Source organism: Puma concolor, chromosome E4, assembly GCF_028749965.1.
Source record: "Puma concolor isolate L17-30 chromosome E4, mPumCon1.1.hap2, whole genome shotgun sequence".
Taxonomy (NCBI): Eukaryota; Metazoa; Chordata; class Mammalia; order Carnivora; family Felidae; genus Puma; species Puma concolor.
This window is the reverse complement of record NC_141683.1, coordinates 68303315-68330444: the sequence shown is the minus strand read 5'-3', so window position 1 is coordinate 68330444 and position 27130 is coordinate 68303315. Positions and strand designations below refer to the sequence as shown.

Below are 27130 nucleotides of genomic sequence, written 5' to 3'. Positions count from 1 at the left end.
GAGGTCATGAGCTGAGCTGAGATCAAGAACCCCATGCTTAACCCACTGAGCCCCCCAGGCGCCCCAGCAAATGCCTGGTTCTAACTAATCTCTGTAATTAGAATGGTGAAGCCACCCACTGACCAAAAAAAGAGAAGAAGAAACGTCAGGGTCTTTGACTTCACAGCGAAGGGATTTCTAAATTTTATTTTCAGTAGGTTAAGTTTATTTCAAAATCAAGAGAAGGCCAAATGGGTGAGACGGTGTGTTGAGGTAACTAACCACAGTCCGTGTTATGGATCAGTGTAGGGGGTGCTTAAATCTCCAGTAAGTATGTGGGAGTCAGGAATCGTTGTTTGATGGGGAAGGAAATAGGGGTTTGCAGAGTGTGGAATTGCTAATTAGTGCTGTGCAGACCTGCTAGGAATTAAAGTGTCCTGGCTAGGATCCTGCGACAAAGTCACAGCTTAACAGCCCCTATAATCTGGGCATTCTAAATTGTCTGGGTCCCCCAGGTGGCTCAGTCGGTGAAGCATCCAACTTTGGCTCAGGTCACGATCTCACAGTCCTTGAGTTCCAGCCCTGCTTAGGGCTCTGTGCGGACAGCTCAGAGCCCGGAGCCTGCTTCGGATTCTGGGTCTCCCTCTCTCTCTGCCCCTCCCCTGCTCACGCTCTGTCTCTGTCTCTCTTTCTGAAAAATAAACATTAAAAAATGATAAAAAATAAATTGTCATAGCCAACGTTTTCCACAGGTGCTCCCCTCATGTGCCCCTAAATCTAAAGGGGTGACCTACAGGCTTGTGCCACTGATGATTTTCATCAGACTTTTTTATTTTGTAGCAAGTAGCATTGAAACAAAGCCGGCTTGCTGTGCCCATAGGGCGTCCACCACGACAAAAAGATGTCTGTTTCGATTGTAAGAGGACAGACACACAGGGCTCAATGTGTTTCAATCCTAGCTTCCTGTGTTGCTCTGCTCCTTCCTTGATTTTCTAAGCAGGTTGACCTAATCTCTATAGAACTTTCTGTTCCCTTGGGGTTCCGGGGAAAATAGAGAAATACAGAATAAAACGTGTTTCATTTGTTTATTAGATAATGCCCTTACAATCCGGGTTGGAAATGCATAACCCGTACTTGACCGGACCACGTAGGCCCTTTCCACAGAGCTGAGCCCAGACCCAGTGAGGGGACGAGGAGACAGTGACAGTTTGGGAACTGACAGAGGTAAGTGCTTGGGATGTGCAGTGAATGACCAGAGCAAAGCACGGGAGTTGTGACCCTGGGCAGAAAAATTAGGAGATGAGCTGAATGGACACAGGAAGCGAATTCTGAGCTCAGTAGATGGCCTGGCGTTGGCCATCAGCAGTCCTTAGTCCCCAGCTGTCCCGATGCCTGGATGCACACAGAGGCAAGTCCATCGGAGGCCACGGCCAGCCCTAAGGCCCCAGCCTCCTGGGCACGGGCGCCCCGTCCCACGCGCAGCTGCACTTCTCCACCCTCACGTTGGGCAGGCTGACCACCTGGGGCCTGGGCCTGCCGCCCTCCTTGACGCCCACGATCAGGGGCAGCGAGGTCGTCTCCGAGGCGACGCACTTTCGCGGCCCTGGGAACGGCCGCCTGAAGGTCGGGGGCTCCGGGGGCTGCTGGCACGCGCCCACACACTCGTAGGCCAGGAAGCCCGGGGGCTCCAGGACCCAGTTCTCGGCCCACCGCATGCCCCGCAGGTCAACGTAGGTCTCCTGGCGGCAGCAGCGGGTGCCCTCCGCCGCCGGCGCCTCGGGGTCACAGTCGCCCTGAGCTCTGCGGGGACGGGAGGGGCGCAGGTCAGCTGAGGTCACGGTGGGGGGGGGGGGGCACCCGGGAGGGAGATTTACCGCCAGCTCTCGTCACGTTGCACAGGCTGGGGTTTGCGCCGGGGACGGGGAACCACCAATAACCAGACCCTGCGCAGTACGTGACCTTAGTCCTGGGAGGGGGGGGAAACCCCGCGTCCCTTGATTCCCACGGCACCCCTGGGAGACCCCACGCCAACCCGCCCGCTCGTGGGGGGCCCCGAGGGCCCAGGCGCCTACCCGTAGGCCCCGAGGTCCAGGGTGTGCAGCTCCAGCTGGGGCTCGCCCTGCCCCGTGCCCTCCTGGCCCTGGGACGCGAAGCGGAGCAGCGTGTGGGCGCCCGAGGCCCGCGGGCCCAGGTACGCCCTCTGCACCGACACCTGCAGCAGCAGCGGCTGCCCAGACCCGCCCAGCTGGCGCCAGAAGTTCACGGCCTCGGTCACGTCGAAGGCCTTCCAGCCACTCCCCTGGAGGGACACCAGCCTGCGACACCCGTGGAGACGGGGACCTGAGCTGGGGCTGGGGACACCCCTAGGAGGAGCCTGCCCCCTCCCTGGCACTGGGCCAACCTGCCCCCTCCCCTTCCCCTCCCTCTCTTCTCTCCCCCCCTCTCCCACACTAGGCCCACATGCCACCCACCCCTTCTCCCCCTCCAGCCCCCTCCCCCCTCCCCTCCCCCTCTTCTCTCCCCCCCCACTAGCCCACTTGCCACCCTCCCCTTCTGCCCCTCCAGCCCCCTCCACCTCCCCCTTCCCCCCTCAGGGCCCACCCACCCCGCCCCCCCTAACAGCCCCCCTCCCCCCCCACTCCCCACCAACCCCCACCCACCCTGCTGACCTGGGCCCCCCTGTGCCCCCCTCCCCTCCCCACTGGCAGCCCGGCCACGGCCTCCCCACCTGGAGTCCACCAAGTAGGTGCGGTTGGAGCTGTCCTCGTGGATGCGCAGCCACTCGACGGTGACGCGGGCGCGGGCGCCGTGCGGGGACAGCCGCTCGAGCCTGCGCAGCGCGGCCTTGGGGACCGGCTCCTGGAAGAGGCGCAGCACGGCCTGCACCAGCTCGCTGTTCGGGGGCAGGCGCCCCTCCATGCCGAACACCAGCACGTGCGTGGAGGCCTCGGCCGCCAGCAACCTGCCCGCCACCTCTGGGGACGGGAGCAGGGTCAGGAGGCAGGTCAGGCCAGCTGGGAGGGCGCGGGGCCCAGAGCCAGTGAGCAGAATCCCCCAGGAAGGCAGGGAGAGGTGGGGGCGGGGCCTCACCTGCACAGCCTTCTTTTTTTTTTTTTAAAGTTTATTTATTTATTTTCATAGAGAGACAGAGAGAGCAAGTGCAAGAGGGAGAGGGGCAGAGAACGAGGGAGAGAGGGAATCCCAAGCAGGCTCCGTGCTGACAGAGCAGAGCCTGACATGGGACTCGATCCCACGAACCCCGAGATCACGACCTGAGCCAAAACCGAGAGTCAGACGCTTCACCGACTGAGCCCCCCAGGCGCCCCGACACGCAGCCTTCTTTAGGCGAAGGGGCTCGGCTAAAGTGGGAGGGCCAGCGGAGAGAGGGAGGCAGAGAGCCACCGTGGAAATCTGTGGTCACCAGCTGAGAGTGGCCTTTCCAGGAGGGAGGGCAAGAGCCCCGACTTCCTCTCCTCTCCCTGCCTGAGGGGGCTCCTGCCCAGTGAAATGTCCCCAACCGGAGGAAGAGGCGCCTGGGGCCTGTCACCAGCTCCTGTTCCCCAGAGGCACCAGGCCCCGTGTCCCCAACGCCTGAGGCTCCGGGCCGACGGTGGGACCACCTGACCATGGGCCACGTGGCCGCCAGCGGTCAGCTCTGCAGAGCGTTCAGGACCAGCCTCCTCGTCCCCAGGCCTCCAGGCGCCTGACCGGCCAAGGCCATCCTCCCTGTCACTAGCCCCAAGTCCCCTTTCTCTGTCTCCCCTCCTCCCACGGGGCTTCTGCACCCACGAGGGTGTCGTTCCTGCCTCGCCTCTGCCAGTGGGGCCCCTGGTGCAGACGGAGACCAGGGCCCCGGACGCAGCCACGCTCACGGTCCCGTGGAGCCCGGCCCCCCCGCCCCACGACGGCCGTCCCGGGACAGGCCCGCTGGCCTCGGCCTCCCCGCTCCCAACGAGCACCGGGCTGCGGCGGGAGGGGGACCTCACCTCGGACTCTCTGGCTGAACCTCTTCCCGCGGGAGTGGGCGCCGTGGCTGCGCCGCAGCAGGGCCACGTACTGGGCCCTCACGTGGGCCGGGGTGACCAGCCCCTCCACGTCGCGCTGGTCCAGGACGGGTGCCTCGCGGAGGCCCAGCTGCCGCAGCAGGCTGGCCCGCACCTGCTCCCCGGTCAGGGCGGCCCCGGGGCCCGTCAGGGGCAGCGCCCAGAGCGCCCAGCACAGCCACAGGGGCCTCATGGTGCCGCCCGGGGATGGGGGGGCGGGGGTCAGAGCGCACGCGTCCCCCGAGGAGGCTCGGCGAGGGTCCCAGCCCGGTGTGCGGAGGGCCGGGCCGGGCCAGCTTTATAGGCAGCCCTGAGCTGGGCCCGGGCGGAGGGGGGAGGTCACACCCCTCGGACCTCCTGGGAGCTCAGTAGCCAGACGGTCCCTGGGCCTCGAGGAGGGGGCCGTCTGGAAAGGGCACAGAGGCCCGTCTGGACTGTGGACAGCTGGCTGTTGCTATCTGCACGGTGGCCGGGAGCCCCTGCCTTGCTTCACGCCGCCTTCCCTGTTAACCTCACAGATGTGTCTCCCGGAGAAGAAGCAGGCGTCTCCTCTGTGCCACGTTCCCAGTCTCCCCGGTCACAGAACCGACCGGAGTGTGGCCCTGGCGTCCAGTTGCTGGCTGCAGGTAGAGTGCCTGCCCGCCACCAGGGCTCTTGGATTAAGGACCAGTTCTGGTTTAGGGATGAGCCTCCGGCCTGGTGCTCGCAGGGCGGTGGGGGCTGCTGAGATCCTGGGCTGTCCCCGGTGGGAAACCCCTGCTCCGGGGACCCTTCCCAGGCCAGGGAACCTATGATAATTTAGCACCGATGGGTGGGTGTCCAATAAGGACCCTCCCTCCCCCTCTTCTTGGCTGTTCATGGATTCAGACATTAGAGGGGGGAAACCAATCCATGGCCCCTTCCGACTTCTGAGCCAGAAACCGAGGGGGGACATACTCAGACTCACTAATTAGTTGCCGTTTATCTGAAATCCGGATTTCAGTGGGAGTCCTATACTTTGATTTGCTAAATCTGGCAGCCAGAAAGCCAGTGTGGATTGGGACGTTTGTTACAATGGGCCGTGGCAGCCCCATCCGTGGTGATGCGGAGGCGGGAGTCTGGCTTCCACCTGCACAGGGTCCCTTGGGCCAGAGATGCTCAACAGCCCTGGGGCCAGATCCTGTGTCCTGAGGGAGGAGAGGGGGGTGAGGGAATGAGGGATCAGTGCCACTGCCTGAGGGCCTGTTTGGACCCAGCCAAGGGCACCGTGGGGGACACCGGACCGGCCTGAGGTGTGGGCAGCGAACCTGGCACCCAGCTCGTCCCGGAGAGATGGGTGGTGGGGGCCGGGCTGGGCAGGCGGTGGGAACCACCACCTCCCTCTGCCCCTTCGGGCCAGGATTTGACCCCAGCCAGAGTCCAGGCTGCCAAGTGAGGGCCACGGGAAAACGTGGGCTCGGAGGTCACCTTCGGCCTCCATGCTGGGGGACGAGCCCGACCGGACCTGGGCTCAGAAGCAGAGGGGACTTGGGGCAGTGAAAGCTGGAGCCCAGGATCAGCTTCATGTCAGCATCACCCTGTCCCCTCCTGTTCAGGGCCGACTCTGCCGTGGGTGTCCCAGAGATGGCCCGAGGCCCGGCCCCAGGTGTCCTGGGCTGTCCCAACCCTGCCGCCCTCAGCCTCCCAGACCCCGGGCCTGGGGCCCACGTGGCCCCGTGGGGCCCTCCCAGGACGGCCGGGGTCCACGGGGCCGCCCTTGCCCGGGGCTCCCTCCACAGGAATGGGGACCCACGTTTCAGTTCGTCCAGCCCCTTCCCGGCAGGAGTGAGTCCTGAGTTCTCCTCGCTGTGCCACCCACGAGCTGTGTGGCCTCTCGAGTCACTGAACCTCCCTCCTGACAGCTATCTGCTAGTCAGCTGGGTGAGGCCAGTAGAGCCTTTCTGGAAGGACGCCTTTGCATTCGGACAAGGAGAGCTGATGTGGATCCGGGCTCCTAAGCCCCTCCCCGTGAGCTCACAGGACACACATTGTTAATGCCCCCATCTGACAGATAAGGAGAGCACACACAGGCAGGTGATGAACTTGTCCAAGGTCAGGGGCCAGGCCGGGCACCCCTCAGTGCTCTCATTAACAGTCTTCGACCTTGGGCAAGGGCCTCAACTGCTCTGAGCCTCTGTGAAATGTCCACATTGTTTTCCACCCAGGGTGTGGGGAGGGCGAAGGAGAACCGTGAGGTCCCCAAAGGGAAGGGAGGCACCAGGCTGTGCCGGGGTGAGAGTGCCCACTGTGCATCCCCCAAAATGGGCAGTGGGGCACCCTTCAGCTCCTAAACACAGCTTTGCAGGGAGTGCCTCCCGTCCCCTGGGCCCCCACGCTGTACTTGGGCTTCCTTTCCTCTCAGCTGCCTCTCTGTCCCCACAGGTGTCCCCAGGACATGGAGAAGGAGCCAAGTCCTCAATAAATATTTGCTTAATTAACTGAAGAGAAAGGGAGGGAGGAAGCGGGGGTTATGGAGATGCATGGCTTCCAGAAGATCCTTCTTCAGGGCAAGATTTGGGGAAAGAGACTGGCTTCTGTGGGCATTTGTGTTTTTGAACGTTTTTTACTGGGTAGTCAAAAAAGAGAGTATTATTGCTGACAACTCTCCCCAAGAGAGAAAGAAAGAGAGAAGGAAGGAAGGAAGGAAGGAAGGAAGGAAGGAAGGAAGGAAGGAGGGAGGGAGGGAGGGAGGGAGGGAGGGAAGGAAGGGAGCCATCTGCGCTGGCTTACCACCTAACAGTGATTGTTCTGTTTGGAGTTTCTGAGCGCTGGGCCTCTGGGTCATTAGAAGGGAGAGGGAGGGCGGCGTCTGGACTGAGGAGGGGTGGATGGGGAGGAGGGCGGGCCAGAGCGCTGAGGACAGAGACCAGCAGGCGGCAGGCGACAGCCGCCATGGGGAGCACAGCCTGGAGATGGGCCGGAACAGATGCTCGTCCTCCAGACGAACATCTGGGTGTTTTCTCCCCCCCCCCCCCCCCCCCCCGGGCCGTGGTTCACCGACGGGGAGGGAGCCCATCCACCCGCCGGGATCGCTGCCTGTCCCGGGGCTCCTTCCCTGGCGACCGTACTGTCCTACCTGTGTCACCGATCCCAGGTCCTACCAGAGCTTCCGTGCTTTTGTTCTGGGCAGAGTGAGGCCCGTGACACAGAGAGCAAAAGACAGACTCGTCAGATACGTCGTGGAAGTTGCAGGGAAGGGGGCCCCCGCAGACCAGGCGGGGATCCAGCTCCAAGCCCTCTGGGGCCCAGCCGCCCCGCCCCCTCCAGAGGCTCCCCCTGCCCCAGCGCCAGAGGAAGATGCAGGGGTGGGGAGGGAGGTCCCCATGCAACCACGCACGCGCCCACCATGCATCGCTGCGCAGAGGCTGGTGCGGGTCCCCATGCAGCCCTCCTGGGGGGCACAGAGGACAAGCACTGGGTGGGGGGGGATCCTCCCCACACACCAGCAGCCCCAGTCCAGGGCGCCGGGAGCCCTGCAGGCCCCGTGTCACCCGCCAGAGGTCAGCCGCCGGCCGCATTGGTGGAGTGGGAGCCCCGAGCCTGCCTGGGTCACACGGGCAGGAGGACGGTGTGGGTGGGACAGCTCAGGGACAGGAAAGCCAGCCTCCCTGGGACTCTGGTGGGCTCTGAATATGGGGACATGGGGGCCCCCACATTGACCTGATGGCCCCCACCTCCAGTCCGGTCCCTCCTCCCCCCCATCCCCTCAGGTACTTCCAGCCTCAGACAACTAAGTGACACTGTCCCAAACTGTCCCCAGGGAGAGAAAAGGGCCAAAGGGGGCTCCGCAGCTGCGGGAGGCCTCCTTCCTCCAGCCACCGCTCTCGGGCACGACCCAGGCCACCCCACCCCTGTCCCCAGACGTGCCCCCCAGATCACGGTGCCCCCTCCGAGACAGCTTCTGGCCCGAGGAAGCCTCCAGACTCGGGGGGCCACCCCACCCCATAGTTGTGGGGCTCTGCCTCTCTCATCTCATCTCATCTGGCTGAGCCACCCAGGCGCCCCGAACTTAACTTTCTTAAAGTAAAACATTGTAAACATTAGCACTGTGAAAGACTCCTCCTGTTTATTAAGCACCTACTGTACGTATATGGCGGGCACTCTGGTGACATGTCGATTAACCCCAAGACGTTCCTTGCCAAAAAAAGTACATAATTCCTAGTTTACAGGTGAAGACATATTGAAGAGGGTAGAAAACTCGCCGGACGACATGCAGCTCGTGGGCGGCACAGCGAGGAGAGCCCAGGACTCACTCCTGCCAAGAAGGGGCTGGACGAACTGAAACGTGGGTCCCCATTCCTGCGGAGGGAGCCCCGGGCAAGGGTGGCCCCGTGGACCCCGGCCATCCTGGAAGGACCCCAAGGGGCCACGTGGGCCCCAGGTCCGGGGTCTGGGAGGCTGAGGGCGGCAGGGTTGGGACAGCCCAGGGCACCTGGGGCCGGGCCTCGGGCCATCTCTGGGGCACCCACAGCGGTGCCGGCCCTGAACAGGAGGGGACAGGGTGATGCCGACGTGAAGCCGCTCCTGGGCTCCAGCCTTCACCGCCCCGAGTCCCCAAATGTCCTCAACTGCAGGCCCTCGGTCAGAGCTGTCGAGGGTCTCCTCATTCTCCCCACCCCAATGCCCCCTCCTCCCCTCGGGGACAGCAGGTCTGGCTTTGAGATGACTTCCCCGCCCAGCAGACCCCACAGAAGGCCCGGCTCTGCCCAGACCCACAGCCTGGGGGGCAGAGCCCCTCTCCGCGTATGACAAACATGGGGGCCGACCCCCCCCATGACCAATGTCCCTGTCCACAGTGGCTTTCTTCTGTTTGATTGCCCCGTTGTTTTACGTCCCCAGCAAAACTCTTGAACCCAAGTGGAATCCACATCCGGGAGAAGGGCTGTGTTTGCAGAGGGCTAACAGGTCTGGGAGAGTGGCCCTCTGTCTGTCTCCACTGGTCCCCGCGCTGGGTCCACACTCAGCCTGCTGTATTGAAGGCAACTCACCGTGTCTCTGACCCCGGGCCAGAAGGGCCCCCTTGAGCCGCACACGGCAGGAGGCCGGGGAATGAACCGGCTTCTCTTTCCTCCTGGCTGCGGGGGCGTCTGGCCCAACCCCCCACACTGGGGGGTGACCATCTGGGACCAACCATCCATCCCTCGTCCTGGAGGCTGTGACTGCCGCCTCCCTCTGCCTTCCCCGCCCCCACAGTCCACAGGAATCCCAGACAAACTTTAATCAGAGGTACTCTATTAATTAAAACCCTCCCGAATTAACTCAAAACGGATCACAGATCTAAGTCCAAAATGCAAAGCCGCAGAGGTGCCTGGCTGGCTCCATCAGTAGAGCAAGTGATTCTTGATCTGGGGAGTCGTGAGTAAGAGCCCCACGTCAGGGGTAGAGTTTACTTTTAAAAATATATGCGGGCGCCTGGGAGGTCCAAGCATCCGACTCTTGATTTCGGCTCGGGTCATGATCTCACAGTTCATGAGTTCGAGCCCCCCATCGGGCTGTGTGCTGACAGCTCAGAGCCTGGAGCCCGTTTCGGATTCTGTGTTTCCTTCTCTCTCTCTGACCCTCCCCCATTCATGCTCTGTCTCTCTCTGTCTCAAAAATAAATAAACGTCAAAAAAAATAATAAAAAAAAAATCAAGTCGATTAAAACACAACAACCACCAAGCAAAAACCCTCCAATGACTTCCTGCTGTACTTTTGGATGGAACTCAAATATCTTAAAGCCCAGGCTGACCTGGGCCAGGCTCACTCCCTGCCTCCGAGCCCGCGGTTCCTCACTTGCTCCCCAACAGCCGGTCACGTGGGCCTTCTTACCGTCCGCACACCTGCCATGCCGGTCCTACCCCAGGGCCTTCGCACTAGCCGTCCCCTCTGCCTGCAAGGTGCTGTGCCCTGACCTTGGCAGGGTTAGCTAATTCCTATCATCCAGAACTCAGATCAGACGTCACGTCCTCAGAAAGCCCTCTCTTGCCCATGCATAAAATCTGTGCGTCCCTTCCTGCCCCCACCCATCAAGGTCTCTCTTATCCAGCTTTATTTTCTTCCTGCTGCTTGGTGCTATCTGAAATCACCTTCTTTATCTGTTTGTTTAACTGCTTGTGGACCGACTCCCCATTAGAATGTAGACACCACGGCTCGGTGACTCTGTCCGGCCCATTCACGGCTGTGTCCCTGCGGGAGAACGGCCGCCAGCCCCCTGTGCTGGATAGTCGATCAATATTTGTTGATTGCATAAATGAAGTAATGAATGGCAAGATGGAGTCTTAACTCTGTGCGAACTTGGTGAACGTCTCAGGATCTCTGTCTCTTCGTAAACTCGATTTTCCATCCAGCTCCAAAGCACTAGGAGAGAGCGAAGGATGGGGGGCTTCTCCCTGGACAAACCCTCGTCCGCCTGAGAGGCTGCAGGTTCCCGCCAAGGATGGCCTCCCGGGGACCGGGAAGGGTCGTCAGCTCCCCAGCTGTGGCCCACCTGCCCCGGAGCCCCTGGAGCAGCAGGCTCATGCGGGCAGGGCCGTTCCTTGTGCAGCGAGCCCTGCTGTGGACCGGGAAGTCTCTGCACCCGCCTGGGGCCCCAGGTCCGCACAGGGGCCCAGTTGGTTCTGTGCTGCGGGGCTGACCCTGAGCCTTACTGAGGAGGTGAGCCCGACTTCATTTCCGTCTCCGGAAAATAGCTCTGAGGTATGCGGTCTCCCCAGGCCCAGGAGAGGCTCTGCCCCCACCCTCCGGGAGCCCACAGGGGCCCTCCTCCCCCCCCCCCGCCACGTCTCCAACCCCAGGCCCCCGGAGCCCCACGCGCCCCCCCATGCTCTGTGCAGTGGGCCCACGGGGCTTTCTTGCAGGAGAACAAAACTCCAGTTAGAAAGCCTCAGCCCTACAGTCAAAACTGCAGTAACACGGAAAGTGAGGGAGGGCCGGTCCCCAGGGCTCCGTGTTCCCCGTGCGGGGCCCCAGTGTCCTGCCCTGAGCCCTGGAAGGGAAGGAGGCTGCGGGGGAGGTGGGAGGCCGGGGGAGCAGTCTTGGCACCTGCGGGCCGGTGTGACCACAGCCCCCCGGGGTGGCTGAGGGAGCCTGCGCGGGGGCACGGGCAGGACCAGTGAGCTGTGTGACCTTGGGCAGCCCAGGGCCCTCTCGGGACAAGAGGGATTCGAACTGCGCGTGCTCACGTCCCTCCAGCGACGCCGGTTCGAGACCACGGCCGTCTTCCCTGGTCGGGAATCATCCAAGACGTGTCTCTGTTTCATTTTGAGTCCATTTTTACAGCGAGAAGCATCCGCTCTGTGTGAGCAGCAGTTGAGTGAAACAGAAGCATCCGCTGGGGTGCGTGCATGTGCGTGTGTGTGTGCGCGTGTGCGTGATGGTGCAATCCCTTCCCTGCAGCACTGGGGACCGAGGGGACATGAGCAGGCTAGCGGCGGTCCCAGGAGATGTTCTGGTGTCTCCGGAGCAGGGACAGCTGTAGGGAGACTCCAGACACGGGGAGCCTGGGGACAGCAAAGGAACAGAACGGGAGACACCACAGCCCCGACCGGCGGCGGCCGGAGGTGACCCCCATGACCGCACTGGTGGGACAGATGACTGACTCTGCAAGGTGGAGGCAGCCGCTCCAGCCACGACCTTCACCTGCCGCGCGCCTCCCCACTCCCCTGGGTTCTGGTTCCGGAGCCCAGCCCCCTCCACCCGGATCACTTGTGGCCTCTGTCGCTGGCCAGGCCTCTCCTCCGCCTCGTCCTGCGAGCTCCCCGCACCCCCGCGCCCCTCCCCAGACTGCCTGCCCTTTGCTCTCTGGTCCTTCTCTTCCCCTTCTCCCTGTGACGTCCCTGTCCCCCAGACTCTGCGTGTTATGGGCTGAATGGTGTCCCCAGAACTCATGGGCGGAAGCTCTAAGCCTCAGATCTCAGAACGTGACTGTACTCAGAGGTACGGCCTCTAAGGAGGTGACTGAGGCAAAACGAGGTCGCGTAGGTGCCCACAAGGGATTTTCGTTGCTGAAACCCCCCGGGCTGGGGGACTTCTCTATACAGTCCGAGGAAACGGATATTCTGGTGTCCTCACTCGGACGCGCAGAGCCCTAACTACCCGGCTCTAAGTTACGCTGAGGCTAGTGCGCCCACACCTGGGGCCTCGGCCCCTGCTTTCCCTCACCTGCCCCCGGTCCCCACCAAGCCCCTTCTCAGCGAGTGCCAGGGTGTTTATCGAGCACACAGGGTGAAGCCTGTGGGGGAGGTGGGGGCAGCTTATGTGCACAGTGATCACACAAACTCTTTTTTTTAAAGTAGGTTTCACGTGCAGTGCGGAGCCCGACACGGGGCTTGAACTCATGACCCCGAGATCAAGACCCGGGCTGCGATCAAGAGTCAGATGCATAGCCGACTGAGCCACCCAGGCGCCTCTTAAATTCAGTTTTTACAGTTTTTTTGTGCTTATTTATTTTTTGAGAGGGAGAGAGAGCGAGCGAGCGTGGGGGAGGGGCAGAGAGAGAGGGAGACAACAGAATCCAGAGCAGGCTCCGGGCTCCGAGCTGTCAGCACAGAGCCCGACGCGGGGCCCGAACCCACGAACCGTGAGATCGTGACCTGAGCCGAAGTCGGACATCCAACCGACGGAGTCCCCCAGGTGCCCCTGCAGTCTCCTTTCTTAAGTGGAAATAGGCCCGCCCTCCACCCCCTGCTTAAAATCCCCGTGGGTGCTCCCACCTTCGATCGTGGGGTCCCACAGCTGTGCCACGCTGGCTCTGGACGCCTGCCACGTGGAAGACGCTACCGACGCCGAGTGCTGGCGGGCAGCCCCCGCCTGGCACAGGCACCTCTTCCCTCTGGAAGGTCCCCTTATCTTTCAGGCCCAATCCGCAGCGTCACCGCCTCTGCGGGCTCCTCGCGAGCACCTGCCGTCCGCTCCCGGCACTCTTACCGCCTGTCGAGCGTTGACCGCCCGGAGGGACGGCCTTACGGCCGTCCTTCCACGTCTCCTTCCCCCACCAGATCGGAAGGCCCTTCAGGGAGGAAGAGACTGGGTCACATCCGCCGCTCTGGTGTCCCGCACACTGTGGGGCTCCGGGCGTGCAGATCGAGTAAATCACTGACCGGTGACCTCACGCGAGTCTCCCACCGAACCGGGCGCTGCCTCCGCCTCCGCCCGCGTCACCTCCCACGGCCGGGGAAGGACAAGGTGGCTTCAAGGCCACCTTCCGTCTCTGCCTTGCCTGTCCCCTGACCCCGCGGTCCCCGGGGTGTCCGACCCCCAGGGCTGCCCTGGACATCTCAGGATACTGACAGCAGCTCGGCGAGGGTCTCGGTTCGCGAATACTTTGTAGCTCATTCCAGATAAGCCGTAAATAAACGCCTCCTGACGTAACGGCCACGTGTTTTCTCCGTCTTCGGCTCCTTTCTGGCGTGTCTCCTCCGAGGCCCAGGCGTGTTGGCTGTGGCCACAGCTCGACTCCGTCCAACAGCATCTCTCAGACTCACAGGACGTGCCAGGAGGCGGCCCCCCCGACCACCCGAGGACTCTGAGGTTTGGGGTGGGAGACGAGGACCCGCCAATTCAGACAGGCGACCAAGACGAGGCCGGGCGCGTGCAGGCGAGGCTGGGTCTGGGGTCTGGGCTCAGGGAGCATCTTGGAGAGCAGAGGGCCGTAAGAGTGGAAACGGGACTCAAGGCTGCTTTCCTCTCCACTGACCTCCATTAAAAAAGGCAGGTGATTGGGGCACCCGGGGGGCTCAGCCGGTTCAGCGTCCGACTCTCGGTGTCGGCTCAGGTCACGATCTCACGGTTCATGGGTTCGAGCCCCTGCATCGGGCTTTGTGCTGACAGCACGGAGCCTGCTTGGGATTCTCTCTCCCTCTCTCTGCCCCTCCCCTGCTCGCTTGCTCTCTCTCTCCTTCTCTCAAAATAAGTAAACAAACTTAAGAAAAAAGAAAGGCAGGCGACCGGGGGCACCGGCTGGCTTGCTCGGTGCAGCGTGACTCTTGATCTCCGGGTCGTGAGGGTGAGCCCCACGCTGAGCGTAGAGATGACTTTAAAAATAAGGGCAGGCGATCACTTGGTTTGAGAACCAGTCTGGAGCCAGTGGTGCCGGGAACAGGGGCCGTGGCCACCCCCTCCCCCCCACCCCACCCCCGACCAGAGCTCTGGATCTGGGACCTGCCTTCCTAGCTGTTATGTTCCCTGAGCCCCAGATTCCTTTCCGATCCCCATGAGAACAAGAGCAACTCCTGATCATTGGAGCAGCGTCCTGTGGGACCGAGCCCAGCAGGTGAGTTCCCGGAGGACAAAGCAACTTGCCTCAGGTCACATGGCTACCAAGGGATGTGCCTCTCCAGACCTCTTGCTGAGACCAAGGGGAAGCCTGGACACGGGGGGCCGCTCCACAAGGCCTTCCCTCAGCCGGGCCACCCAGGAGGCAGCGAGGGGTGCGGGTGGCCGAGAGGTCACCTGCCTGCACACCGGGGACGCTGATGCTGGGGGCAGGGGCAGGGGCTCGGAGGAGGAAGATTCAAGAGCTTCCTTCTAAGGGATACTAAGCCGCTTTGTCACTGTGTCGTGGGGAATACGTGAAATCACCTGTCACAGCTGGCAAAGGCAATGAGATGGCTCCGGTGTCCCTGCAGGGTCTCCTCACGTGTCCGGCGACCTGGGGCCTCAGCGGTTAGCGCCTGGTGCCCTCTAGTGGCGCAGCTGGGCAGTGGGGCACCGGCAGCCAGAGCACAACGTCCTCCCGGGCCTGTCCCTTTGTCAGGGGCACGTATGGGAGCCACCTGCTGTCCCTGAGCGCTCTCTGGGGGACAATGGGGGACACTGGAAAGAGGAAGTGGGGTCTGAAGGCTGGGATTCCGGCCCCAGCTGCCTTAAATAAGTGCCTTGGGTTCTTCATGTGAGCGAAGGGATGCCCACCGCCCCCCGCCCCCCGCCCCCCTGCCTGCCTCGGGGACCCTGGAGAGACAGGTGACAGCTCCTCGCCAGGTCAAAAGCATTGCCGAAGAGCAAACTATTGCGCTCACGAGAAAACAAGTGACAGCGCAGGTCCCGGATGCCACGGACGGATGGAGGGCTGGTGTGGGGGAAGGGGCTGGGGCAGGGGAGCCAAGGAGGAGAAGGCGTCCCCCGCAGAGGCGACGGTGTAAGTGCGGCCGGGGAGGGCGGCAGGGAAGGGCGTCAGCAGAGACAGACACGTCCGTGCAGGGCGAAGTGAGCCTCCCGGGGAGAGCCAGGCCATGGGGTTGGAAATGCTCACTTCCCGACCCTTTCTCTTAATCCAAAAGGCAGGTAGGGCCGTACTGCCCAACCCGATCTACAGACTCGATGCTCTGCCTGTCAAAATTCCAGGGGCATTTTTCATCGAAATAGAACAAACCATCCTGAAATTCGTGTGGACGCCCAAAAGATCCTGCAGGGCCGAAGCAAAGCTGGAGGCACCAAACTATGTTACAAAGTTACGGTAACACAAACAGTATCGTGTCCGCGGGAAGACAGACACGTTGATCGAGGGAACAGAACAGAGAGCCCCCAAATAAACCCACACGCATACGGGCAGGTAATTACGACAAAGGAGGCAAGAGTATACAACCGGGGAAAGACAGTCTCTTCAATAAATCGCAGGAAAACTGGACAGCTGCATGCAACAGAATAAAACTGGACCGTTTTCTCACACCACACACAGGAACTAACTCAAAATGGATTAAAGATTTGAAGGTTAAGGCCTGAAACCATAAAACTCCCAGAAGAAAACATACGTGGTAAACTACTAGACATTGGTCTTGGTGATGATTTTTTTTTTTTAATTTTTTAAATGTTTATTTATTTTTGAGAGACAGAGAGCGTAGTGGAGGGGCAGAGAGAGGGGGAGACACAGAATCCGAAGCAGGCTCCAGGCTCTGAGCTGTCACCACAGAGCCCGACGCGGGGCTCGAACTCACAGACCTTGAGATCGTGACCTGAGCCGAAGTCGGACGCTTAAATGACTGAGCTACCCAGGCGCCCCCTGATGATTTTTTTAATTTGACACCAAAAGGAGAAGGCACAGAAGTGAAAATCGACAAGTAGGACCACATCGTACGAAAAAGCTTCTGCACAGCTCAGGAAGCAATCAACAAAATGAGAAGGTGGCCTACTGACTAGGGGAAGACAGCATATCCGATTAGGGGGTTATAGCAGAAATAGATAAAGAACCCACACAGCTCAACAACAGTAACAATCATTTCATCAGAAAATGGGCAGAAGATCGGAAGAGGCGTTTCTCCAAAGAAGACAGATGAGGGGCGCCTGGGTGGCGCAGTCGGTTAAGCGTCCGACTTCAGCCAGGTCACGATCTCGCGGTCCGTGAGTTCGAGCCCCGCGTCGGGCTCTGGGCTGATGGCTCGGAGCCTGGAGCCTGTTTCCGATTCTGTGTCTCCCTGTCTCTCTGCCCCTCCCCCGTTCATGCTCTGTCTCTCTCTGTCCCAAAAATAAATAAAAAACATTGAAAAAAAAATTAAAAAAAAAAAAAAAAGAAGACAGATGACAGCCAACAGACACGTGGAAAGATGCTGAACATCACTCACCATCAGGAAAATGCAAATCGAAACAATGAGATACCACCTTACGCCTGTCAGAATGGCTAAAATCGTAAAGACAAGAAAACGAGGGCGAGGATGCGGAGAAAGGGGAACCCTCGGGCACTGTTGGTGGGAATGCAGACTGGTGCAGCCACCGCAGAAAACGGCGCGGGGGTTCCCCAAAAAATGAAAAACAAATATTACTCCACTTCTGGGTTTTCATCTGAAGGAAACGAAAACGCTAACTCGGAAGGGTGTCTGTCCTCCCACGTTCGCTGCAGCGTTATTTACAATCGCCAAGACACGGGAACAGCCAGCCATCGACAGGTGAACGGACGAAGAAAATGCGGCGTAAATATAAGGGAATATTACTAGGCCATAAAAAAAGAGGGAAACTTTGCCATTTGCAACAAGGACGCATCTCAAGGGCATTATCCTAAGTGAAATTCGTCAGATAGAGAAAGACAAATACTATATGATACGATCTCTCTTACATGTGGAATCTTAAAAAACCAAAAACCAAAAACCAAAACCAGGATCCTAGATACAGAGGATAGATTGGTAGTTGCCAGAGGCAGTGGCTGTGGGGTAGATGAGATGGGTGAAGTGTTTTTCTTATTTAGTTTAAATGAATTGAAGAGGGGCGCCTGGGTGGCTCAGTCGGTTAAGCGGCCGACTTCAGCTCAGGTCATGACCTCGCGGTCCGTGAGTTCGAGCCCCGCGTTGGGCTCTGTGCTGACAGCTCAGAGCCTGGAGCCTGTTTCAGATTCTGTGTCTCCCTCTCTCTGACCCTCCCCCGTTCATGCTCTGTCTCTCTCTGTCTCAAAAATAAATAAATGTTAAAAAAAAAAAGATAAATGAATTGAATAACTTGTATTTTTTTTTTTTTTTAAGTATAATTTAGGGCGCCGGGGTGGCTCAGTCGGTTGCGTATCCGACTTCAGCTCATGATCTCGCGGTTCGTGGGTTCGAGCCCCGCGTCGGGCTCTGTGCCGACAGCTCGGAGCCTGGAGCCCGATTCGGATTCTGTGTCTCCCTCCCTCTCTGCCCCTCCCCTGCTTCTGCTGTCTCTTTCTCTCTCTCAAAAATCCATAAAAGACTTTACTGACTCAGAATGTCAGCAACTAGGAATTTGAAGTTTTTCCCATTAAAAAAAAAAAAGGGAAGAGGAATATTTGCTTCTACGAAACAGAAAAAACTAAAACATCTACTTCTTGAAGCACGTTTCCCAGAGGCTTAATACCATCAGAACAAGGTTCCCACCCTCCAGAGTAGGCTGTGAGGAGGCCAGTCCTGACCCCCTCGGCTTTCTGGGTCTCCTTCCCAGGCCCCTGCCAGGGACCCCTGCCTCCACCCCAGCTCCTCACCAGCCGGGCCTTCCCGCCCTTCCTCCCGCGGAGGGCCCGTCGGAGGGGCGAGGACAGCTCAGGGCTTCAGAAAACGGGTCTTAGGTTTAGGCCACGGGCTTTCCTCCTCACTGGCTGCGTTCCTAACTTCTCCCAGCTCCAGTGTTCCCATCAGTAAAATGGGGAAATACTAATTCCACCATAATTCTCAAATTAGGGGCGCCTGGGGGCTCAGTCGGGTAAGTGTCCGGCTCTGGGTTTCGGCTCAGGTTATGATCTCACGGTTTGTGGACTCAAGTCCCACGTCGGGCTCTGCGCTGACAGCGGGGAGCCTGCTTGGGGATTCGGTCTGTCTCCCTCTCTCTCTGCCCCTCCCCCACTCATTCTCTCTCTCTCTCTCTCTCTCTCTCTCTCTCAAAGTAATAATAATAATTCTCAACTTAAAGATGAAATGAGGTCATGCATCTCGCGCATGTAACATCGCGCCTGGCGCTCGGTCGATTCAGGCACTTCGCATGTTGTAGGTCACACGGGAGGAACTGTTGACCAGGAACAGCGACAGGGTGTGCCGCCTGGTAAGGGCTACCTGGGCACAGGGACGTGTCCCCAGGCGGCCGGCAGAGAGCGGCGCAGACACTCCCCCCCTCTCCCCCCTTCTAACTGGGGATGCTGGGTCTGCACGCTGGCCGCCACGACCTCAAGGGAAAGAGAGAAAGAAAATCAGGTGAGAAGACAGCCTCGATGCCACTTTCCGGAAGTAACTACTGGTAACAGTGGGGCCGAGATTTGTACCGTTTCCCAGGAGAGCAAAACTGGGGCAGCAGAGAAGGAAGTTTCGGGGGTCCGGAGAGAATGTGGATTGGGGATTGGGGAATGGGCCTGTGGAATGGGGATTGAGGCCTGCTCTGGTCCTGATGGAGGGGGGGGCAGGGGACGGGGGTGGGGAAGGGCAGGGGGCAGGGGCTGGGGTGGGGGGTGGGGGTGCTGGAGGCAGGGGGCAGAGGGCAGAGAGCAGAGGGCAGGTGACAGAGGTCAGGGGGCAGTGGGGAGGGGGGAGGGGGGCAGGGCAGGCAGTTACACACACGCCTTCCTTACACCCCCAGCCCTCTCCGCACCACCTTTTCCTCTGCCTGCCACGTTCTCCACGTCCCGTGTCCACACGTGTCCCTGGCCCCCGGGCCACTCCGAACAAGGACGGTCTTACTGACCGGGGACCGGGCGCGGCCAGGCCTCACAGGCGCCAGGCAGGGGAGTCCTCGGCACGCACTTCCTGGCGAGGCTGCGCGAGCCTCCAGCACCAGCTCTTACTCCTGAAAGCCTTGCAGGGGGCACTCGGGCCCGAGCTCGAAACCTGCACAGGCCTGACTCTCGGGGGGCCCCGCGACCCCCCCCCCCCCCCCGGGAGCTCCCAGCCTCTGGCTCTGTCTGCCTGCAGCTCCGGGCCCCCCCCAGCCCAGGGCCACTCAGCTCTGTGGGAAGCTGGACGCAAGTGTCCTCCGGGGGGGTGACGCCCTCCTCCCTCTCCCTGGAGGTCGAATCCAGCCCTGCCCTGACCGGCTCAAAGGGCCGAAGCGAAGGGCAGGCGCCCTTAGCAGGTGAGGTCCCCCTGTGCCGGGTGGGCCCCGTGCACCAGGGACGAGCCAGGGCCCGGCTGTTGCAGGTCCTGGGTAAGTGCCTGTTGGTGGATTTAGGCCCGGGAGGGGGTGGCCTTGGGGGGGGGGTGAAGGAAAGATGAGGGTCACCCGTCACCTAGGCCAGTTCGCCAGCAGGCACAGCACCCAGAGGACGGGATCGAGGGTCAGACGTGGGTGTGAGCCCTGGGCCTACTCTCCAGCCAATTACACTTGGGCGACTCACTTCACATTTTTTTAATTTAAAAAGAATTTGTCTAACATTTATTTCTGAGAGAGAGAGAGAGAGAGAGAGAGAGAGACAGAGTGTGAGTGGGGGAAGGGGCAAAGAGAGAGGACGACACAGGATGTGAAACAGGCTCCAGGCTCTGAGCGGTCGGCACAGAGCCCGACGCGGGGCTCGAACCTACGAACTGTGAGATCGTGACCTGAGCCCAAGTTGGACACTTTATCGACTGAGCCCCCCAGGCGCCCCAGGTTTTTAGCAGGGTTGAGCCTGTCACTCTGGCCCCACAGGGACGAACCTGGCCCACAGGCTCTCGGGTCTGGAGTCGAAGCCCTTGTCGCGATGGGCACCCGGCGACGGATGGACGTGCCAAATCCCTATGTCGTACATTTGAAACGAATACGACTGTAGGTCAACTAGATGGAATTAAAGTAAAAATAAACTGCCAGCAAATTGGTGGGGCGGGGGTGGAGGATTGGCAAAACCAAGACTTGAACCCAGCGACGCTGATGCCAATGCCACAGGCGGCCAGCCCCTGGGGACATGCGCGAGGGACACTGGCCTGCACGGGGAAACGGCAGCTCAGTCCGGCCGTGTGGACGGCACACCCAGCCTCGGCCCCACCAGCGATCAGCGGCTCCATGAGGAGAGCTGCCCCTGGGCCTCAGCATCTTGTGTAAAGTGAGAGGAAAATCATCCCCCCCCCAGAGAGCGCTGGTCTGGACCCAGCGTTCAGCAGGTAAGAGGCCCGACAGAGCTGGCAGCTTCCACCTTTGTGTCCGGGCTGCTGCCCTCCCTTCCTGCACCCCAGCCACTAGGCTCTTCTCTGCCATGAGCTCTGGTCCATTCTAGAACAATCTCCTGACCTGCTCCCGGGGGCCGGGACGGAGCAGAGTATCTTTCCAGCTCTCAGGGTCTAGCCCACAATTTCTTGTCTTTAGACAGTGCTCCCCACAGAAGGGGGGGGGGCCCAGTAAGGTCCTGGAGTTTTCTAGAAGAAATTAAGATTAAGCATAAAAAAGCAAGGGAATAGGGGCGCCTGGCTGGCCCAGCTGCTAGGACGTGCACAACTACTGACTTTGGGGTCGAGAGTTCAAGCCCCACGTGGAGGGTAGAGCTCGTGTTAAAAAAAAAAAAAAAAAAAAAGGCAGGAAAATACAAAATAAAACTTTACTGAAGCAACTAAACAGCAAACCAGAGAACACTTTGTTCCGTGGGACACCTAGGACAGGCGAGTTAAATTATCTGCACACCTTTCTAATTGGAACAATTTTAAGTTGCTCGTACCTTTCCCGTCTGTAACTCAAAGCGAACAGCCCCGCTCACGTTTGTACCTCTCTGTCCTCAAGCCGGCAGCAGGCCGACCCTGCCTCGGGCTCCGGCTGGAGAACGTGACCGAGGGAGCCTTCGGCTGCAGGTCTGCAGACCTTCTTGCCGAGCGGGACTCGGGACCGCCCCCACCCACCGCCGGCATCAACCCCCAGAGCAGCGTCCCACAGACGGGATGGGAAACCAGCGTGGCCCGGCCTGAACACATCTGAGGATTCGTCACAAGGCCCTACACACTAGGGAGCCGAGCCCGGCCCTGCACAGCCCCTCGGGGATCGGAGGCCTGGTGGCCTCACTCCTTCTTGCCTCCGGGGGCCGGGTTTCTCGTCAGGAGCTTCCCGGAGTTGGGATGGGTCAGCGTGGACACCGTGGGGGACTCCAGCTTCACTCTGTCCAGGAGGGTCTTCTTGAGTGCGGCCGGGGAGATCTTCTCCTGGTCGGCCATGGACTGCAGCTCCCTGCAGACAGAGCCCCGCGGGGGTTACGGGAGCCTGAGCTTCACGAGGCGGCCCGGTGCGCACGACCCCGGGCCCCCGAGAACCCGAGCCCGCCCCAAACCACGAGCCCCCGGAAGCTTCTCAGAAGCACTCTTTAGCTACGTGTGAGCCACCACCGGGTGTGCAGCTCCCCACGGTGCCTGCGGTCGCAGGAGTCGGCATGGAAAAGCCCCGGGTTTGGAGTCAACGCTTCCCCGGCCCTGCCTCCACCGCGTACTGGCCGCCTCAGCTTGGGGACGTCGTCTCTAAGCCCCACCTTCCTCACCCCGATAGATCACAGCCACCCCGCCACCACAGCCACGGCGGGCATTAGCGAAGTAAGGCCTGCAAACTCTCAGCTGAATAAAGTCAAATGAACCGTGGCTCTGAGCAGAGCACAGACTCTGACGCCGCTAACGGACCAGGGACGGCAGGATCTGCCTGACGGGGCTGGCCCACGGGCCACGGGGAGAGTGACCCACCGTGTTCGGATACAGGAGGCCTCCACGGCGTTGATGAGCAGGGAGCGGAAGCCCCCGCTCTCTAGGAAGTGCAGGGCATGGATGGTGGCACCCCCGGGCGAGCACACGTTGTCCTTGAGCTGGCCAGGGTGCTGCTCTGACGCCAGCAACATCTTGGCAGCGCCCTGGGGCGGGAGGGAAGGAGGGGAGGCGGGAGCGGCGGGTGGGCCTTCCTAACTTTGACCAGCCTCCCCACGCCCGGCGCCCTTCCCCACACCAGCCCCGCCCTTCCCCAGCCTTACCCCGGCTTCCCCACCATGCCCTACTCCCAGTTCAGGGACCCACGGAACCCCCATCCCACACCCCGGTCCAGAAGGTGCAGCGTGTAGATACCAACCAGCAGGGCCTGGGCCCCCAGTCGGACGGCCAGGCGCCGGGGCAGGCCCATCTTCACCCCGCCATCAGCCAGCGCGTCCAGGGCCATGAATGCCTGCGGGGACACTCTCTGAGCCCCAGGGCAGCAGGCACTCGCGGCATTCCCTAGGGCCCGCTCTCCCGGTGATCGGAACTGGCCGCAGAGGCTGACCTCCTCCGCTAGCTGGCCACGCCCCCAGCCCCAGTCTGCCTACAGCCCCCCTGCCGCCCTCGGTCCCCAGAGGGCCTCACGTAGGCAGGCCCGCTGCCGCTGAGCCCGGTGACGGCGTCGATCAGGTCCTCCTCCACCTCGGTGCAGAAGCCCACGCTGCTCATGAGCTGTTCCAGAAGCTGCCCGTCCTCCACCAGGGCATGGGTGCCCGTGGCATATACCGTGGCGCCCTCCCGCACCACCACGGGCGTGTTGGTCATGCAGCGGATCACCTTGGGGGCCGGCTGGAACGCCATCAGCTTCTGGGACGCGGAAGAGGCCCAAGTGAGTCCCTGCCACCGGCACCCCGCCCCCTCCCACAGGAGCACCCGGGAAAGAAAAGGGGCACCTTCTCCACAGAGCTGATGGTGACACCGGCAGCACAGGAGACCACGATGTGCCTGGCCTGCACGTCCGCCCCGATCTCGTCCAGGATGAAGGGGATGATGTGCGGCTTCACGGCCAGGAACAGGACGTCACTGTGCCTCACCGTCTCCTTGTTGCTCCGGGTCAGGTTCACGCCCATCTTCTGCAGGAGGAGATGGTCCAGCTCAGGGCGCGGGGAGGCCTCGCTGGGCCCAGGTCCTCTCGGGGAGCAAGCGAGCCCCTGCCAAACCCACTCTGCCCCTGTAGCCTGGAATTCCTGTCCCTTGGGGAGCCTGCCCCTCCCCCCAGGGGCCCAAAGTCCCCGGTCCCACTACTAGGCGGGTGAGCTAAATGCCGGGCACGGACCAGCTTCTCCGAGGCAGCCAGGAAACAGCTGTCTCCCATCCAGGGGTTCGCATAGAAAAAGGCGCAGGTAAAGGGAAAGGTGAACCGGGAGCGCCCAGTGGGAGGCAGAGGAGTTGGGTCCAGCCTTGGACCATGGCTGGACACCTGTTCGCCGGGCCACGCGGTCTCCGCGTGGTCCAGGGGCGACCCGGAGGTCACCCCTCCGCTTTGGGCTCCAAACTGAAAAGCGGGGCCCTCCAGTTCTGGGAGCTGCCCAGATTTAGGGTGAAGAACTAACTCAGCCAGCTTTCCCAGCGATCACTCGTGCCTCACAATAACTCCGAAAAGGGGCTACCGTAGGCTCCGCTTTGCAAAAGAGGAAACTGAGGCTCAGCGTGGTTGAGCACCTTAGGGTCGCACTGCCAGCAGGCGAATTAGGCAGTTGTTCGCCGCGCATCAGTGTGCCGGGCGCTTAGCACACCTCGGCCTCCATCAGTGTCGGGCCCACCCCGCGCCGTCCGCCCCCTCGCCCGCCCCTCGGCCCCGGCCTCCCCGGCCCCGCCTACCCGGAGCGAGGACACGGTGGGCAGGTCCATTTCCGGGGAGCTGGCTATGATCCTGTGGGCCGACAGGATGCCTGCGGAGGACGGGACCCGTCAGCCGGCGCCCCCGGGAGTCCCGGACGCGGCTGCGGCCCGTCCGCCCCCGCGCGCTCACCTGCGGCCGTGAAGCCCCGCGCCAGCGCACAGGCCAGCTGGCCCGCGCCGATGAAGCCCACGCTCATGACCGCGGGAAGGGGCTCGGCGCCGCCCGGGAGCTACACGAGGCCGGGCCGACAGAGCCCCCAGAGACCCGCGCGCGCGCCCCGGAAGCCGGACCCGCGGAGCTTCCGGCGGCTTCGGGACCCCTCCCCACTGCCTCCGCGGCAGAAGGCGCCGCGCGCCACGCGAGGGCGGCCAATCCGCGGCCAGAAGCTCGACGGACCAATCCGCGGCCAGAAGCTCGGGCGGACCAGTCCGCGGCCGGGAGCTCGGGCCGTGTGCCCGCCCCTTGCGTCCAGGATTGGGCGGTCGGAGCCTCCGGAGCGGAGGCCGGAAGTCGTGTCCTCAGCTGGCGTGTTCGTCTGGGGGCTCCTCCAGACGTCCGGGGGTTCCGGGCGCGGGTCAGGCGGAAGTATGGCCAGAGTTGTGCCTGGGGCGGACCGGCCGCCGCCGACTGTGGGCAGGAGGCGTCACCGGGTTGCAGGGATGAACGGGGCGGGGATCGGGCCGGCTAGCGGCGGCGCGCCCCCGGCTGAGCGGGGCTGCCGCTGGAAGCCCCAGCTGCCCGCTCGCTCCCGGCCCGCGGGCGTGGTGGCCGAGCAGCCGGTCCTCGGCTGGAACCTGCAGGGCTCCCGGGAACTGGTCCCGAGGCGTGGCGGATAGGCTTCTCTCCGGTGCTTGGGAGGATGGACTCGTGAAGTAGGGAGGCGGCCAGCCCCCTGCCGGTCGACCGCCGTCTGTGCTTCCTAATTCGCCCTTCCCGGCTGATCTCTCCACCCAGGCACACACCTGCGGGCAGAGCGTCCCCCGTGGGAACCGAGACTTCCCCCTGGAGCGCAGGGACCGCCCTGAGCCTGGTGCCCGACCCCAAGACCGTGGTGACCTGACCTTCGCTGCCCACCTGCTCGGACCCACGACCTGTGTCCCACACTTTCTTTATATGAACCTGGACGTGCTTTGAGCGCTTTGGAGACGGTCTTTGAGACCCTAGTCTGCGGTCTCCGGGTGGTGGTCTCACCGAAATAAATTCCTTTCCTGTTTCCCCACCATCCGTCTCTCTGCCTTTGATTTTGTGCGTGGCCAGCAGCCGAATCTGGTCTGTCTGGGACCCCCAGGGCCGGGTGCTCTCGCCCCCTGCGCCCCGGGCACAGGTAGGGCCCCGCCAAGTACCGGGAGGTCTATGCGTTCGCCACCCCACCACTCGGTATACGCCCCACACACGGGCGGTTTCCACTTCCATCCGCAGTAAAGGTGTAAGTAAGGGGCCTCGGGGACCGGGTGACAAAAAATACGGAGGAAGAACGCAGCATCCCTGAAGGATTGGCAGGAGCGGGAGAGACTGTTGCCTCCCCAGCCCCTGTCTGCCTACGGTTCTGCAGCCCCGCCCCTGCCCCCTCCCTGCACCCCTCCCTGGGCTGCGAGCTTCCTCTACCTCCTCCCCCTGAGCAGGCCCCACCCTCTCAGTTCTTGCACCCTTCAAGGTGCAGGCCAAATGTTCACTATTTTTATATTAAAAGTTTTTATTTGTTTTTATTTTTTTTAATGTTTACTTATTTTTGAGGTTGAGAGGGACAGAGCCTGGGCAGGGGAGGGGCAGAGGGAGAGGGAGACACAGAATCTGAAGCAGGCTTCAGGCTCTGAGCTGTCCGCACAGAGCCCAACTTGGGGCTTGAACCCAGAACGGTGAGATCATGACCTGAGTGATGTCGGATGCTTAACCAGACTGAGTGCCCCCAGGTGCCCCGTAAGTTTTTCTGATTAGAAAAGGAATACAGGCAGGGGCGCCTGGGGGGTTCAGGTCAATCAGACTCTTGATTTCCGCTCTGGTCATGATCTCACCACCTCTTGAGATGGAGCTCCTCGCTGGGCCTGAAACCTCAAGATTTTCTCTCTCTCCTTCTGCCCCTCCCCTGCTCCGGCTTGCTCTCTCTCTCTCTCTCTCTCTCTCTCTCTCTCTCTGTCTCTCTCTCTCAAAAAAGAAAGACAGGAATACATGCATATTGAGGAAAATACGGGAAATACAAAAACAGTAAAAGTTAAAAAGGGTCAAAATCACCTACAATCACACCTCCTAGGGATAGTTTTTTGGAAACATTGTTGGTGTATTTCCTTAACGTTTTATTTTACAGGCGTATAGACTTTTCCATCTTTGGAAATAAATGATAAACATAACAGTCTTGAAATTTCTATACTAGATACGTAGTAAGCATCTCCCAAGGCCACTGAAAAGTTATTTGAAACAAGATCTTAGTGACTACTTGGCATTCCATTATGTGGACGCGCCACACAGATGTAACCGCTGTCCCAAAGGTCAGAGTGAGGTCCATTCATTGCACAGATGCCTACCAAGCCAGGTTGTGGGGAACAGCCATTGGCAAAGTCCCTGTCCTCACAAACTTACATCAGTTTTTAAAATTATTCACACTACTGTGAGGAAACCTTTGCCTAACTCTTTGGTTATTTCCTTAGTTACATGTGGTTAGTGGCTTTTGTTTTTTAATATTTAAAAAAATTTTTTTTATTTTAACGTTTATTTATTTTTGAGACCGAGAGAGACAGAGCATGAGCAGGGTAGGGGCAGAGAGAGAGGGAGATACAGAATCTGAAACAGGCTCCAGGCTCTGAGCTGCCAGCACAGAGCCCGACGCGGGGCTCAAACTCACAAGCTGCAAGATCATGACCTGACCCAAAGTCGGACGCTCAACCGACTGAGCCACCCAGGCGCCCCATGTTTTTTTAATATTTATTTTTGAGAGAGAGACAGAGCATGGGCAGGGGAGGGGCAGAGAGAGGGAGACACAGAATCCCAAGCAGGCTCCAGGCTCCAGCCTCCGAGCTGTCAGCACAGAACCTGACACGGGGCTCGAACCCACGAACCATAAGATCATGACCTGAGCCCAAGTCGGACGCTTAACCGACTGAGCCACCCAGGCGCCCTAACATGGTAGTGGCTTTAAAGGCTCCCCATGACGGCCACCCTCCCCCTCCTCCCTC

The 27130-nt window shown here is 60.8% G+C and overlaps 4 protein-coding genes across 5 annotated transcripts in view; 2 read left to right on the top strand and 2 right to left on the bottom strand.

Annotated features, from left to right (window-relative positions):
• The window catches only part of EPHX1 (epoxide hydrolase 1), a 138341-nt gene that overhangs the window by 57789 nt on the left and 53422 nt on the right, over positions 1-27130 (top strand). The gene's annotated exons all lie outside the window — the stretch shown is intronic.
• Positions 1050-4427, bottom strand: LOC147572778 (left-right determination factor 1-like). Its single transcript, XM_086694316.1, has 4 exons — positions 3966-4427; positions 2708-2954; positions 2052-2294; positions 1050-1779 (listed from the first exon to the last, which is right to left on the bottom strand). The coding sequence occupies exons 1-4, from the start codon at positions 4213-4215 to the stop codon at positions 1416-1418; spliced, it is 1104 nt and encodes a 367-aa protein (XP_086550442.1). The 5' UTR covers positions 4216-4427; the 3' UTR covers positions 1050-1415.
• PYCR2 (pyrroline-5-carboxylate reductase 2) lies at positions 20930-24232 on the bottom strand. Its single transcript, XM_025926189.2, has 7 exons — positions 24093-24232; positions 23942-24012; positions 23014-23193; positions 22706-22927; positions 22437-22529; positions 22061-22224; positions 20930-21560 (listed from the first exon to the last, which is right to left on the bottom strand). Exons 1-7 carry the CDS (start codon positions 24157-24159, stop codon positions 21395-21397), a joined length of 963 nt encoding a protein of 320 aa, XP_025781974.1. The 5' UTR covers positions 24160-24232; the 3' UTR covers positions 20930-21394.
• On the top strand, positions 24143-25183 carry LOC147572777 (uncharacterized). Of its 2 annotated transcripts, none has more exons than XM_086693068.1 (2): positions 24143-24492; positions 24918-25183. In XM_086693068.1, the coding sequence occupies exons 1-2, from the start codon at positions 24143-24145 to the stop codon at positions 25021-25023; spliced, it is 456 nt and encodes a 151-aa protein (XP_086549194.1). In that variant the 3' UTR covers positions 25024-25183. The 2 variants fall into 2 exon arrangements, 1 of the variants encoding a protein (XP_086549194.1); XR_015245742.1 differs by lacking the exon at positions 24143-24492 and adding an exon at positions 24499-24810.